This window comes from Artemia franciscana, chromosome 5, assembly GCF_032884065.1.
Source record: "Artemia franciscana chromosome 5, ASM3288406v1, whole genome shotgun sequence".
Taxonomy (NCBI): domain Eukaryota; kingdom Metazoa; phylum Arthropoda; class Branchiopoda; order Anostraca; family Artemiidae; genus Artemia; species Artemia franciscana.
This window is the reverse complement of record NC_088867.1, coordinates 3,080,753-3,095,812: the sequence shown is the minus strand read 5'-3', so window position 1 is coordinate 3,095,812 and position 15,060 is coordinate 3,080,753. Positions and strand designations below refer to the sequence as shown.

Here is a 15,060-nt window from a genome sequence, read left to right as displayed (position 1 = left end):
TCGGATGAATATTGTCGTAATGCATACAGGATACATAGACAGAGACATATACATTCGATTTTACATACATAGATGCAGTTTTTTTCGAAAATTGCATTTTATTTTAGTAGCCTAAATGATGTTTTGTCAGTGTTGTGATTTATGGTTCTAATCTACCATATACTGCGCCATTTAAAAACCATACTTGACGTAATTTAGACAATCAGGTCACAGAACCAATTGTTTATGATATAATATCCTTTGTCTCACAAAATGATACACGTGTTATCTCATATAGTATAGGAACATGCAGTTTTGTTTTTGTTTTCTTGTTAAAAATTGCAGCAAGTTTTATTAATTACAAAAAGCCCTAGATAAAATACAAGCCCTAGCCCTTAAACAGCTCTCTATGTTGTTTCAGTTCCCCGTTAATGGGACAGAAAAAAAAAGAGGACAGGTCGGTACTATCAATGCAAAGAAGTAATTTTTCTTCTTGTTTAAGTAGGAATTTTGCTGCTTCCTCCTGCCTGGTTTTCGGCGATTCCATTGGCGCGGTTGTCATTTCGATCCGACGTTATTTTCGAGCGGCTTCAGGCTGTTTTTGGTATCCACCGGTTTTGGTTCTCACCTTTGCAAGCTACGCTTTGAGAATCCTTCACAGTCTCATCGCTAACTAAAAAGGCTTTACCAACTGATTTGGAGAAATGAAGTATATGATCACCGCCTTAGTTGTGGTAGTGGGGTGTCTAAGTTTTGAAAACGATTTTTTCTTTTTAAAGATAAAGATGGTTTAAATGCCTTTATTTCTTAATTTTTTTATTCAAACAGAATCAGTACCCAAAATAACAATATAAAAACCAACTAATAACGAAATACCAGAAGAAAAACCAAATACCAGCTCAGACACTCAACAAATTTCAGAACAGGATAGAACGTCCCTATTAGCATCATTATCATCGGTCATCAGAAAATGACAATATGAAGAATTACTGCCAATAATTCCAAGTGTAAATATAACTTTTAGGGAATTCCAAAGGTCGTAGAACAGGGACATCGGCATCAAAATATAAAGATAGCGCAATTAGTTTCATTATCGTTAGTCATAAGAAGAAATAATATAAAGACCTGCTGACAATGCAATATGTACATAAGACTACAAGGAAATTCTAAAGATCCCAGAACAGGGATAATGGTTCGACAACGTCAAAATATAATGAATTCCCCTGTTAGTATTATCATCATCAGCCATAAGAAAACAATAATATAAAAACCAACTGTTGACAATGATCGAGAACATAAAACTACTGGATAAATATCAGCTGTGAACCCCCAAAGGTCTCACAATACGGACAAGATGTTCAGCAGCATCAACATATGAGTTTATGTTTGTTAGCATCATTATCATCAGCAATAATATAATGACAATATAAAAATCAGCTACTAATAATCTTAAACTTGCATATAGATTACTATAAGTGGCGTCAATTCCGCAAAATATATGGAGGGGGAAAATGTGCTTTTCGAAATCTAGGGGGGGGCGCTTTTGTTGTATTTTTTATTTTGAAATTGAAAATGACATTTTTCGATGAAATACCCGAAAACAGGTATTTTTCAAAGTCAAGGGCAAATACACCCCTCCCCAATTTACACCACCGATAGCTATCATGCAAATAACAGCAGAAAAACTCATTAAAGATAGCGATGTAAAACCAATTACTAACAATCCTACAGGTACACAGAGCTATAAGGTAAATTTAGCTGAGAAACTCGACACTTTCACATAAAAAACGTATAAAATTGAGCGATCATATAGATTTTAGGAATTAAAATCTTAATTCCCTTCAATAAGCAAATAAATATATCTTGATTTTAGTTCTTAAAAATCACATAATAAAAATAACAAAGAAGAAACACATTTCTAACTTCTTGATTGGTTTTTGAAAGTGTTTTTAAAATACAATATATTTAGCTTCATTCAGCTACAATATATTCTGCTTTAGTAATCTAAAAGGCGGTATGTTACAGGGGTTGTTCTAGGGCAAAATCTTGGGGGGGACAATGTGACAAGGGCGCCAGTGAGCAAAATCTTGGCGGGGGGGCAATGTGACAAAGGTGCCACTAATTGACAAATTTGTTCTAAAAAAGAATGAAAAAAACAGGGCGCCAGAAAAATCTTTGGGCGCCAGAGCCCCCTGGATTTGCCAGTGGTATGTTACACTATATAAACTTTGCAGGAGAGTGAAGAAACCAAAAAACGTGGATCAATTTTTTTTTATTATGGTAAATTTTATACCCAATATAGTAAAAAAAAAATTTATAGTAAAAAAAAATTTGATATTTTTTTTATACCCAAGATCAGGGTTGCCACTGAGAAATGGCAATATCCTAGGATTTATTGAAGAAGTTCCGAAGTTTGAAAGACAGATTGTAGGATCAAGGCTGTATTCAAGGGAAAGGTTTAGAGGGTTTTAACCCCCTCCCCACACACACACACAAATCTTTGTCCAACTCATACAAACGTAACAGAAATGCATGAAACTACATTTTTAATGCGTTTTTTACAAGTTTTTCTTTGTATAAAACCCCCATGAAAAAAATACCCCCCCCCCCCGAACAAAAATCCTGGATACGGCCCTGCGGTTGGATATTAGAGTTTCGACAACAAAAGGACCTTAGCCTAAGTAGCTCCGCTATTTTGATTGAAGAAAAGCGTGAAATCCTTAAAGTTACGAAACTAGATATTTGTAAGATACGCTACTTTTAATGTTGATATTTTAGGGAAATTTATTTTTAACGTTTAACGTTGTTTTTGACATACGCTTTTTTGATATCGTAGAACTTTCTGTTAAATAATATTTAAGCTTGAAAGGGCTGCAGCCGAGATTTTTTCCGGGAGGGGGGGGTGTATTTTTTCGGATGGGTGGATTAAAACACCAAATAAAAAGCGCATCAAAAAATTGTTAATATGTATTTTTGTTACGTTTTTACGACTCGGATAAATAATTTACGAGGAGGAGAGGTTCAAACCCCTTCCCCTCCTGGGTACTCCCCTGGTGCTTGATACACTTTTTTGGAACGAAATTAAACAAAAATACTTTCTTCAAGCTCCTAAGCTCAGGGCTAAAATTTGAAGATCTTATAAACAGGTCTGAAGAAGCGGTAGACCCGTCCAAAACTCAGTGAAAACAATTTTGATCTCAAAAGCTCTTATTCCTAAGTTTTTTTTCAAAACAGAAGAGGATTAAATAATTTTGGAGAGTATATATTCTAATTCTTTTATAAACAAACATGGTAGAAAACCGGGTAAGACTAGTCGAGAGCTTTTATTTCATACAGGGGAAGGGGAATTCTGCAAAATCTTGATTTTTGTTTATCATATAAAATTTTAACAGCAATTGATTGTAATATACTCTCACTGAGGCTTTGAGAACCAACTCTATGCGTCTTGAAAAATTGCTAAGGGTTGAAAAGGTCAATCAAGGAATCCATAGGAGATATTTGGGCTAAGCGGGAAGGCCCATCCCCCAAGATATGAAAATTTTATGATGTTCCAGTAGTTTTCTGTATTTTGAATGTGCTCTATTCGGAACAACCCAAAAGCTAATTTATATATATATATATATATATATATATATATATATATATATATATATATATATATATATATATATATATATATATATATATATATATATATATATATATTATATATATATATATATATATATATATATATATATATATATATATATATATATACATATATATATATATATATAAATCTGACAAAGTATTGGAGGAACAAAAACAGATTTTCGAAAAAAAGATTAAAATTCCCAATTTCGAAGTCCTGGTCCAACGGTAATTCGGTCAGAGATGCCGAATTTAGAAACAGCTTAAACCAATTAGAAACAATTTCTATCAGAAAATGCCTTTAAAAAGGAAGAATCTAAATTTATATGGTTTCATGCATGTGATAAGTTCTTGCAAAGGGAAAGCTCTTTATGATGTGGGAAACAATTAAAATAAAGAAAATAGTTTTTCAGTAATCTTTTTTAACTTTACACCCGTAGAAGTAAACCATTCCTGAAACTGGAATGCTAAAATATAAGTTTTATCATTTTGTACTCAAGAAAGGGAAAAATGTCCAAGGGGAGATTCTTTAAAAAAAATTAACTTCGGAACGTAAAGAGTCAAAAAGAATAGGGAACAGAGGCATGTTGTAGAACGGATTCTCAAAATATTTTAACTTCGAGTAATTCATTTATGCGTATCCTTTGGTTTTAGCTATTATTTATATTTAGCAATATTTTCTTGAGGTGTATTATTTTTCGTGCGGTTATTTACTAATTATTTCTTGAGAATTTTCATTATTCAGAATTTCTACGAGGTTTTTTTTTTCTGGCTCAGCCCTAACTTTTTAAATCATGTTTGTTTTTATCAATACCAACCGATCGTTTAATTTTTTTTTTTTTTTTAAATCAATGCAATGAAATTTTTCCAGTTTTGGTGGATTCATAAAACGGACCCGAGCTCTGTTTTTTAACATTTTGCAATTTTCACTTTCATTTTTTCTTCCGCTTTTTCTCACTTTTGTCCTATTTGCGATGCCTTACTTCTCCCCATGATAATCCCCTCTGACCCCACCAGTTTTGCTAACAAGTCTTACATTGCTTATGGTTATATCATGAGTGACAGATTTACACATATCGTATACAGTTAGTGCTGCGATAGTTGCGCCAACCAGTGCCTCCATCTCCACCCCAGTTTGGCCATTGGTCTTTGCGGTAGCTACAACATCAATTCCGTATGTTGTTTCATTCAAAGTAAGTTTGACTTCAACCTTGCTTAACGCCAGGAAATGACACAAAGGAATGAGCTTAGGTGTTTCTTTTGCGGCCATAATTCCAGCTACCTCAGCCACAGTTAAAACATTCCCTTTTTTGATTTGATCTTCACAAATGAGGTTGAATGCAAGTTCACCAACATGAATGAAAGCGCGCGCGGTAGCTGTACGTACTGTGACTGGTTTATAGGATACATCAACCATTTTCGCCTCGCCTTCGCTGTTGACATGCGTCAATTGAGCTCTGGTACGTGGTTTTCGTCCAATAATATCTGGCCCACGATGTTTAGTCTCTGGACCGTAATATTCGTAGTCCCAAAAATGTGTAGAATCAAATACTTCTGGAGGTATTTTTCCAGTTGCAGACAAATCAGGTACTTCCTTTGGGGGATGCATTTTTGTATCTGAAGAAGAACCTCTTGCTGGTTTTTTCTCCTTTTTAGCTTCTTGGGGGAGGTCAGGCTTTGATTGTTCTATTATGGCATTCTCTAAGGAGTCGAAACTTATTTTCTCGGTGTCCTTTGGTGCGTCAGCATAAGTTGTTTCGTGTGCCGTTGTTTTACTAGTTGTAGGATCATCAGCAAAGGTTTTACTACTTCTACATGAAGAAGAAGAATGGAAGTTTTGAACATGGGCAGTCATTTGCGTTGAATATCCTGGGGAAAACACTGGTAAATTACTTGTCAGGAGCCTTTTCTCTCTTCTTTCTCCTAGAAAACAAAATAGGTATTTATTACTATCTTTAGAATCTAAATTTTACTAGAAAAAATAAATTTCAAATTTAAACTTTAATATCTAAAACTTAAATAAAACGTGTCTTAAAAGCAAGTATAGTCAAGAAACAAAGTAACATTTCCATGCTTAGTGGAGCGTACATAAAAACTATGAGAAGAAGAAGAGGGTTGGGAGGAATTAGCAGCCTAGAAATGTACCTTTTTTTTAATTTTAGTCCCTACCCCCTTACTAAGAAAACTATGGCATAGAAATTCTAAAGAATTCAAGTCGATTTGCATTGCTACTTAACCCTCCATTTATCTATTAAAAGATTATTGCTTAAAATAACAATAGCGATACGAGATTTTATTTGTACTGTAAAATTTCTCGATGCATTAAAATCAGTGTGGTGAGTAGAAAAAAACAGTCATTTTCATAGCTCATTTTCACTATAATAAAACATTCACTGCCATAAAGCCTAAAAGAAAAGAAAAGTGTTGCTTTCGAATTAGAAAGCCTGCAAACCCCTGCTAACTAGGCAGATATCTGTGCCGTTGACCTGAAATACTGTCAAAGTTAATGTAGTAATCGGGTGAAAAAAAAAATCACAAACCGTAGGGAAGAGCAAAGATTTTTTCGATTTCTTACAAATTGAGATACAAAAAAGTTTTGCATCCACCCTCCTCCACAATTAGCCTCTCTGATGGCCAAAAATAATTTTCAAACTTTACTTTACAATGACGTCCTAAAGCCACCAACAATTTTCCTTATTGGTTCCAAAAGAAAACTGGTGCCAGTAATGGAGATACAAAAAGTTTCTTCTCCACCCTCCTCCCCAATTAGCACCCTTGATGACAAACAACAATTTTCAAACTTTCCTTTACAAGGACGTTCTAAAGTCACCAACAATTTTTCTTACAGGTGCCAGTAAAACTTATCTATACCCAAATGGTAATTATAGACAAAATTTATAGAACAAAAAAGGGGGTTTATTTCAAAGTAATAATCAAGAATGTTGTACTGCCATCTATTGGTTCAGAGATTCGTGCTTTAAAAAAAGACCTTCAACTGCTTCACATTCAGTATTTTGCAGAAAAAGGAACAGATACAAAAACTGTATGCTCGTTGCTTAAGCGTAAAAAAAGCTTAAGCTGCTTAAGCGTATAAAAAGCGTAAGGCAATCTACATGAGAATTGAATTTCAGACAAGAAGGATATAAATTTTGAATTCAGCAAAGTGAAAAATTAGCTCCAAACCGTCTAACGGTCTTCTATGAGAATAAGTATTAAGCAGGGAAATGAATCAATCGAATTTTCACACAATGTTGGTAAAACTAATTGTTCTATCTCTATTTCTTCGCCTAAAATTTTTTCTTTCGCTGTTTTGTCCTTATTCTGCAGGAACTTGTTGCATATCGTATAATTTTACAGTAGAACCGAGCGTGAAAGATAGACCGAAAAATAGTCCTTATCAAAAGCTTTGCCAAAAAAATACTAGCAATCTCTTCAGTGGAATAAATAATAAGAGGATTTAGATAAAGAAAGCATACAAAGAAAAACTAAAATAAACCAAGAAACAAGAAAAACCCAAACAAGTAGCTTTGATGAAACTCTTTTTGATGACTAAATTGTCACCAATTGCTGACTAAAATAATGACATAAAACTTAATGATACTCTGATAACTTAAAATATATTAATTTCAGGCAGAATAACTTTTTCGGTTGCTGTTGTAATGATTTCTTAGTCTACCCCACCTCCCTTTCTTTTAATGTTTGAAATTTTTGAAGGGCTAGACTCTGGCACATGAAAAGAAATAAAAATAAACATTGCTCATCAATCCAGCAGTGTGTAAGTACCCTGAGCTTTCCTTTCCACCCTCTACCGATGAAAATTACCGAAAATTTCTAGCGGGAGACCTAACTTAAAATAAAAGTCATAACCAGACTGGATTCATTAACTGGATTCATAACATTAACTGGAGGGACCACATAACTAACCAGACGGTTCGCTCTATCACGCATCAGCCCTTGGTAACAAATGTCACACGCCAACGAAGATGGCACTACTTGGGACACGTTATCCGTATAGCGGAAGATATACACCCCAGAACGGTACTCGAGTGGCAACCAGAGGGAACCCGAAGAAGAGGAAAACCAAAAAATACACTTCGTCGTTACATACCGGCGGCACATGAGGCTTATCAATTCGACAGTCCAACCCCAATGGGAAGACGTCTGGGCAGCAGCGCACATGAGGGATGATTGGCGGCTCTTTCTGGATGCCTTTGGAGGCAAAGGAGGAATCAAGGTCTGAGGTAAAGTTCAATAGATCTGTCATGATATATGTTGCTATAATTTGCATTATTTCACTGCTCATAAGTTGCTCTCAAATTTGCAAGAAGTACACTCTCTCGGTGCTTGGTATTTATAGTAAAATGTTTTAAGCTCCTATCCCCCTCGCTTGGTCTCAACTAGAAGTACTCGGTAAAACCTGAACTTAAGGTCCATAAACTTTTATATATATCAGGCAAAGAGTTATGAAACAATTGAGCGACCAAGATGCTTGTTTATGATAAGAGGTTTTGCGTTTATTATGCTTCTTTCAAGAACTTATTTTGGATTCACAAATATTGAGTTTTCTATTTCTGAGAATTTTTTTCAGATTTTTCAGAAATGCAGATTTCTGAGAAATTGTTCAGAATGTTCCAACTGAACGCATATTCCTCAGCTAAAACCTCGCACAAGCGATAATGGAACATTTTTCCTGAAAAATGTAAACGGAAAGCGGTTATAGCTGAACCAGTCTTCTGCCTGTTCTAAACACTAATATTGTAACAGATACTTAAATGCTAAATAGTATTTTTTCTAAATCACTTCCATATGACTGATTTGCCTTAGTGGAATCGTCCCCTTTTCAAAGCAATGATCCAACCTGTAAGTCGCTCTGCAGACAAGAACGTTGCGGTTCTTGCTGCGTTACATGTTACCTTTAACTGACAATATTTAAACCAAAACTTTTCTTTATAATTGGTCTTCAAGGAACAAGCTATAGACGTTAATGGAATTTTTATAAGAAATGCTAAAAAAAAAAAACTTCAATTAAAAAATCTTAAAAAAAATATTTCAAATGATTCAGTTTTTAAATAGCATAGACATATAACAACATACCAAAGTTTTAAACATACATCTTAATCGTACTTATTCACCACCAGCTTCATTACTTGTACTCGAATAGTTATACAAACTTTAAATTACACTGATTTCAAAGCAAAAGTTAATAGGGATTCGATACCATAAAAATCACGTTGTGAGTCTCAGTATCAACTGACAGTCCCACTAACGAATTTTCCCAGCACCACAAGGAACTTCCAAAGCAATTTTAGTAAAGATTGATTGGGGTTCTTAAATGAGTCGACAGTCGACGTTTGAAAAGCTAACGAGAGAGTAGTTCTTTTAAAAAACGCATAATCTCTTACTAATTGTTAAGAAAACCCTGTCTATTCAACGCACATACAGCATAAATAATATGCAATCCATGTCGGTAAAGATTCCAAACAAGTCGGTAAGCACAACAAGAAACCTTCAAAGCTTATGAAAAATTATTAAATGACACTTTTTTTGTGCTGGTTTTCAATGTTCTCCAAGCAGGTATGCCCTTCTTGCTCTTCCCTTCCTGTTAGGGACTGCCCTTTCCTGAACTTTAAAAAGGAAGTTTTGCCCTGTCCAATCAAAAAAAAACTAATTCCACGCTTTATAATGATGGAAGTTTACTGATGTAAGATTATTTATCTGGACTGAACACAGAAAATTAAGTTGACTGTGCTCGAAGCACAGCCAATTGTAGTGTTTCTACATTATTTATAAGCATTCGGGGGTTTAAATGAGAATAAAATTTCCAATCAAGGGGGTAAGCACAACAGGAAATCTTCAAAGCTTATGAAAAATTATTAAATGACAATTTTCTTTAGTGTGTTTTCAATACTCTCCAAGCAAGTATGCCCTTCCTGCCCTTCACTTCATTTTAGGGACTGCCCTTTCCTAAACTTTAAAAACGAAATTTTGCTCTGTCCAATCAAAAAAACGAATTCCACACTTTATAAAGGCGTAAGTTTCATTGAATCTGAATATCTTTATCTCCGGCACAAAACGGGATAAGTTAAATATTTTGTTCTAAAATTTCTGGGAAAGCAGGGGCCAGCTTTTATTTTCCCGTTAATTATTCAGATTTCTTAACAAAGCCATAAAAGTTATGGCAAGACCGCCCAATTAATCCTGAACAGTTTGACAACACAAACTAAAAAAAATTATAATGGGTGAACTAGGGGGATCCTTCAAGGTATCAAATTCGCTTAAAGACCTTAGGAAAAGGTGGCCCTAGCTTAATTGTAATTTTTGGGGGGACGGTGTTCTTTTTTCCAGAAGATCAATTCACCTATCAGTGGGGTCAGACAAAGTTCTGCCGGCTGGAGAAATCATTCATTTCCAAAGCGGAAATTCGTCAGTTTTATTTTGACTAGTTTCATTTTTCAGACGGAAAAGATATAGCGCCTCCGCTATGTGAATTCCGGATGATGTTTTTGATCTTGAGAAGGCATGAGGTTGGTCAGCCCTACTCATGTTAATTTTTGTTCGTTTTGAGTTTGGCTCGGTATTTATTGTCATTTCTGTTCGTTACGGGTTTCATTTATTTATTGATGGTGATTTGCGGTAAATTTATGCTTGGAAGATTATTTGAATTTATTTCTTCTCATTTTTGGTTTAATGGTGCTTTTAAATTTGCTTTCAAAAACTTATTTGTAGAAAAAGTTTTTCAAATTAATTTTAAAGAAAAAATCCTGTTTCACTGTGTGAAGCAAGTAGGTCTATACTTGATTTGAGCATACTTGCTTGTATATGGAAAGTGTACTTGAATTTTTATACTTGAAGCATTTACTTTCCAATGGTTAGAATTTTTTTTCAAGAAATAGAATATGTACTTTTTAAATTGAACTTGTGCAAGTTTATTTTGAATTTTAATTTTAGTTGAATAAAATTGGAAAAAAAAGACTAGACTCAACAGCCTCCTATTAAAGCTAATCCGAAAAAGTGGTAATAGATATTCACTCATTCTGGTTTTATTGCACAAGAACTCTAACAGGCAAAGAACTTTTAGTTTTTCTTTTTTTTTATTATGTTTGTGAATTCCGGACGATGTGTCTAATTTAGACCAAGGTGTATTCCTGGAAAATCTCTCGAAAAAATTGACTCCTTTGATCCTTGACCAATGACCTAATTGACTCATTTGATATCAATTAAAAAAGAACGTACATAATAAATTTTGTCAGTGCACAAGTATAAGGCTTTTATTTACACATTAAATTTACCCCTTAAGATTGCTCCATGGTTTTCTTACACCCCCCCCCCTACATTCCCTTCAATTGATGCTACTACCTGCTCAACTCTTGATTCATACCTAACCAACAACTAACCTCATTTTCTACCTTAACCACATGAATGTCATTCTTGTACATACTATTCACTTTAATGCGTTTATTTGGTATATTCTGCAATTTCCCCCGTTCCTCTCTAGATTTTGAAAATATTGAAGGTATTTTCATTGAAAAAAAACTTTCTTTTTGGTAATTTCATTGAAAACAAAAAAGCGGAAAAAAACAACAAAATTAAACCCATCTCAAATTTTTTTTAAAAACATTTTGGCACCTTCCCTAGTTATCGTGAATTGAGAAAACTTCCAGCTATACGTACAAGACTTCGGAGAGTGAAATTACTGTTGAAAATGTGCGCAATACAACTTTTACTTGGGATTGACAAAAATAATCATAAATGGGATGTCCATATTCCAATTCAGCAGCTATCTCAATAGACATGACAGCTACCATCCCCCTTTCGTTACCAGCATTACTGGTTACATAAACAAGGGTGCCAACTCACGAAAAATAAAAGGGCGGGCGCAAATGTTTCTCGGAATCTAAGGGGGACATTTTGGTTATTTTCTCGATTTTTTCAATGAAAATTTCAAAAAAACTATTTTTCAAAGAGAATACCAAAAAAACAATATTTATAAAAATCTAGAGGAGGAGGGCAGAAAATAAAACCTCTCAATAGGCGCTCCCAGCAGTCTTTGTAGTTTTCAAATTTCCAATGTAACTCCTAATTGAGCAGAAACCGCACTTTTCTCTGAACAAATGAAGACCATTTGGACGCATAATATCAAAACAGCTTCAGATTTGATTTTCCATTCTAACAAATAAAGAACCCTCACCCTTCCATTTTTTTTAGCTTACCACAACTAAATATTTATTGCATATATATTTATAACTTTGAATGAGAAACTTTATTTTACTTGTATCAAAATGTTGTCTGAGTCACTGTAAAAACAGTTAAGCATTCGCGGCAAATCTTTGACAAAAAAAATTCAAAAGCTAAGCCCTAATCCCCTTCAGCAGGGATTACTACAGACATAACAGCTGGGATTCCTCTTTCTCACCAGTATCACTGACTACATAAATAAAGTCGTTCGTTTAATAATAAGTACCAGGAGACCGAGCTTCGCAGAGTTATAAAAATTATATAGAGTTATAAATATATAGAGTTATATATAGAGTTATAAAATTATCGTGCCGTTGAGGTCTAACACTATTGATCATTGAAAAAAGTTTCGTGAGTAGCCTTCAATGCTTTCTTCAACACAACATTACGACGTCCGAGGGCCGTTTACTGGTGGTAGCAGAACTTTCAATCTATTTTGTCGTTTAACGTGAGAAAATGCTACGTACAATATACCGAGATTTAAGACAGATGTAAGGAGGTCGACACCAACAAATTGGACAGTTTGCCCTTATCATTTATGTACGGTCATCACAAACAATGGTTGAAGTGGAAATTTATGTTGCTGTGTTGTGTCTCCAAGTTAACCTTTATTGAGGTCAAGCGTAACTCGTAGAATATGAGTTTCTTGGCGTGCGTTCGATTCATCTTTCGAGTTTATCCTTCACAGAATCACAGATTTTTATGATTTGTAGTCTCCTTGAAGGTGATCAACAATCTCAGCAGTCACCTTACTTACTTCTTTGGAGCGGCACTAAAATAACACGTTCCTTCATTCCATCGTAATTTTAATTTGCAAGACATATTTCCAAATGCTTCTTCAATTAAATTACCACCGAAGATGATATCCTCAGGTAATTTGATTTCACAGGTGTCATTTTTAGGAAGATTTTCATTTCCTAGTGTCAGGATATACTTTTCAAATTTGATTCACTGTGATTCTCGCATTCGCTTGTGTCCTAACATCATATTCCTTTGTAAGACGTTTAAATTTGCGATTCGTTTTTAGACTCCTTGTCGCATGTCTGCTAACCGCAGATTTTTTGTACCTCATTTCCGTTTGCGATTTGTTGTGGTACTCGTTGTCGCAACTCTTCAATGTGATCTTGGGATTGATATTCATTAAGTATAATCATTACCTCGGATATTTTCCATGCCTTTTGCTTTGGCTGTTCGGATAGGTTTGTCACGTTGGATGGTTCAGGTTTTAAGACAAAAATTTCGTGAGCTAGAATCTGTATATTGACATTTAATTCGATATTGATTACACTGGAATTCTATTCCACTGAATTCCAGACATTTCACTGTCCAGGTTGTTAGATGAAAATTCTTTCTTTCTATTTCTTTTTGTTGATTGATGCTCTATATTTTTAATTCGGAATAACTACCTGAAAAAAAAGTTCTCTTGCACTTTCCCCAAGTTATACGAAATTTCCCAATTTCGTGACCTATCCAGATCGTTTCTTTCAGGCCAGAAAACGTTAATGGGCCAGTTTTCAGAAAAGATTATCTAGCTGCTTTTGAGGAATATATATATATATATATATATATATATATATATATATATATATATATATATATATATATATATATATATATATATATTATATATATATATATATATATATATGCATATATATATAAGGAGACCAGCAGCTTCGCCACCGGGCCCCGGCACTCGGCACGCAGCAGGCTTCTATGTATAGATTCTTATTCTAACCAAAGACCTGAGCCTCTCCTTGATGTCATGACGTCACCATAGGCGCGTTACAACCACCCTGGAAAAAATATGAATCCTTCGTTAAAGTCCTGAGCTACTTAGATCGTTTTTGTGGCCGGCCATACTCGCTTTTTTACTGTCATTTGTTGTTCTCGCTGCTTCTTATCTTCGAACCACCTACTTCTTTGTTCTCGCTGTGGCATATCTTTTAGCCGCATATTTCTTCGTTCTTCGCTTTCATTTCTAATTCGTTCTACTCTTCGTTTTCGCATGTATTGTAACCGCATATTTCTTTGATCCTCCTTTTTGTTTTGATTTGTTTTAATTCTTGCTGCCGATCATCTTCGAACCAGATATTTCTTTGTTCTTCACTTTTCGCTCGTTGTAATTTTCGATGGTGCAAGCATTCTGACTACATATATCTTAGATATTCATTTTCATTCATCATTACTTTAAACTTTTTTTCAATACCCTTTACCTTAGCTGCTCAGATTGGTCAGATCTGTTCATATTGGATTAGTCTTGTCACGTTTGATGGTCTAAGTTCTTTTGTAATGTCGTATGTGTTATGGATATAGGTATGATACGTTCACTATTGAGGGGGGTGATATAAATTATTCTCTTGAAATGTACTCTTAAATATGAAGTCAATCATATGACTTTTCTTGTCAATCATTTGTTTCTTGTGTTATTTTGTCTGCCTCATAGACATTGAAAACGATACAACCACTACTAAGACAAATATGACTTATGTATACTCTTAAAATGTGCTCATAAATATGATGTCACTTACATAAATATTTTTTTCCGAAATTGAGGATTTTAGCGAATTTTCTCAAACTTCTGACATGTATAGGTCGTTTTTTAGGCCACAAAACCAAGGATACCAATTTTCACGAAAAAACATGGAGCCGTTTTCGAGAAAAAAAATACACAATTATTGCTCATTTAAATACAGAAGACTCGCCATACATATATATTTAATTAATAGGACTAGAGATAATATTGGTAAATAGAACTTTGAAAGGCGGTCTTTCTTTGCCAAAATAACTTTCTTGTAGTTATTTCTCATATGCTTTATTTTTTTTATTATTATTATTATTGATGATAGTCACAAAACAAGGGAACTAGTCGCAACTTATCCGCAAGCGGCAATGATCTCGTCTTGTTTCAATTGAAGCGATTAAGGCTTAAGAGACAAATTTAGAATTTTCAATGTCCTGAAAAGTAAAAAAAAAACAAAAAACAAATCCTGCAAACTGGCAAAATTTGAAATTGCTAAAACCTGAAAGGAGAGCATGGGAAAGTCTTGTAACGTAAATTTGTCTTTGATTAGCCATAATGTATGTCTTGAAAACTGACATGTGACAAAATGAAATTGAGGTTATTATTCATAGTCTTAAGAAAATTATGCTGTTTCCGTGTAACGAGAAAAACTATCTTTAAGTTATTTCTTAATACTTTCTATTTAGTCT

General features: G+C 34.2%; 2 protein-coding genes across 4 annotated transcripts in view; one reads left to right on the top strand and one right to left on the bottom strand.

Annotated features, from left to right (window-relative positions):
• LOC136026884 (BOS complex subunit TMEM147-like) overlaps positions 1–15,060 on the top strand; it is a 344,819-nt gene that overhangs the window by 233,314 nt on the left and 96,445 nt on the right. The window lies entirely within an intron of this gene.
• Positions 4,437–15,060, bottom strand: part of LOC136026878 (molybdenum cofactor biosynthesis protein 1-like) — a 43,855-nt gene continuing 33,231 nt past the window's right edge. For all 3 annotated transcript variants that reach the window (XM_065703671.1, XM_065703672.1, XM_065703673.1), the window contains one exon: positions 4,437–5,535. In XM_065703671.1, coding sequence (XP_065559743.1) covers positions 4,592–5,535 — 944 coding nt within the window. In that variant the 3' untranslated portion in view covers positions 4,437–4,591. The remainder of the gene's footprint in view (positions 5,536–15,060) is intronic.